This window comes from Pollachius pollachius, assembly GCF_949987615.1.
Source record: "Pollachius pollachius genome assembly, chromosome: 2".
Taxonomy (NCBI): Eukaryota; Metazoa; Chordata; class Actinopteri; order Gadiformes; family Gadidae; genus Pollachius; species Pollachius pollachius.
Genome location: NC_136935.1, coordinates 17,914,431 through 17,915,781, shown reverse-complemented (window position 1 = coordinate 17,915,781; position 1,351 = coordinate 17,914,431). Strand labels below are relative to the sequence as shown.

Here is a 1,351-nt window from a genome sequence, read left to right as displayed (position 1 = left end):
AAACACTATCATGCTGTTTTGTAAGGGATTTTATCGTCATCACTACGATATTAATCGTTATCAATAATCAATAATGTCGACATTGATAGTAAAGATATAATAACATTGCACTATATTTAAAGCATACACCTCATGTTCTGTAATCAGTGTTGAGCGGATGCGTGACTGGTCTCCACATAATAATAATAATAATAATAATAATAATAATAATAATAATAATAATAATAATAATAATGTGATGATGCTCATAATGATGTGATGCTGCTCACACACAGTCTGAACTCCTTGGTACAAGGCACGAGAGTATTCAATCTGACGAGAATACAAAAGATAATTATTCAAACTCATATCCATGCGGGTCTTATTCAGCTGACTGAGCTGAGCCTGTAGGCGCAACAAAATGTCAAGCGTTGTTGCAGGACACAAATAATTACCTCCAGTTGGAAATGAACATTGTCTTTTTTTGAAGTCCTTGCTACAAGAAGGTAAAAATCAACTTCTGTCATATATACGCCAAATAATAATAGTAATACAGACAAAACAACGCATGCACCGGTAAGGCCATATGTAGCTGTCGTCATGCCCACTACTCTCTGTTTACACTATTTACACTCAGCATCCCTCAGCCTCAGCACCGCCGCTGCAGTCACTTCATCCGCTCGTCTTTGCCGTCCCCGCCGGAGAGTCTCGTGAGCCCGGCGGAGGGGATGGGGAGGTGAGGGGGTGGAGGCGGGGGAGGCACTTGGCAGATGGGGCACGGGCAGGGTAGCCCGGCCCAGTGTTGGAAGCCCGTGCCCAGTTGCAGAGCCGGGGGCGCGGGGCCGCTCTTCATCAGGGAGTGGGGCGTCCGGATCGACGTGAGTCCCGGCAGCGCGCCCGACAAGGTGGACGACGTGCTGGAGGACAGCGCACCCCCGAGGAGCGGGTGATGCACCACCGGGTGCGCGGGGCCGCCGCTGCCCGGGTGTCCCACACCGCCGCCGGGGGGCGTGTGCGTCACGGTCCCGCAGTGGAAGGCCGAGTGATGCCCGCCGTAAATCTCCCCAACGAGCCGCTTCATCTCGTCAAGGGAGCTGTTGAGCATCAGGATGTAGTTCCGCGCCAGCAGCAGCGTGGCGATCTTGGACAGCTTGCGCACCGAGGGCCCGTGCGCGTAGGGCATCACCTCGCGCAGGCCGTCCATGGCCAGGTTGAGGTCGTGCATGCGTTTCCTCTCGCGCCCGTTGATCTTAAGGCGGAGCTGCTGGATCTCCTGCTCCGTCACCTGCTTCTTCAGCTTGTACTTGCTGCTCGCCAGCAGCTTGGCGGCCGCGTCGCCGGAGCGCGAGGACAGGTGCTGCTCCACCTCGGC

The 1,351-nt window shown here is 53.4% G+C and overlaps 1 protein-coding gene across 1 annotated transcript in view; it reads right to left on the bottom strand.

Moving 5' to 3' along the window:
• Nucleotides 1-646: 646 nt before the first annotated feature.
• Nucleotides 647-1,351, bottom strand: part of olig3 (oligodendrocyte transcription factor 3) — a gene marked incomplete at both ends in the record, with an annotated part of 843 nt that continues 138 nt past the window's right edge. The window contains one exon of the mRNA XM_079730473.1: nt 647-1,351. This exon is cut by the window's right edge and continues 138 nt beyond it. Coding sequence (XP_079586599.1) covers nt 647-1,351 — 705 coding nt within the window.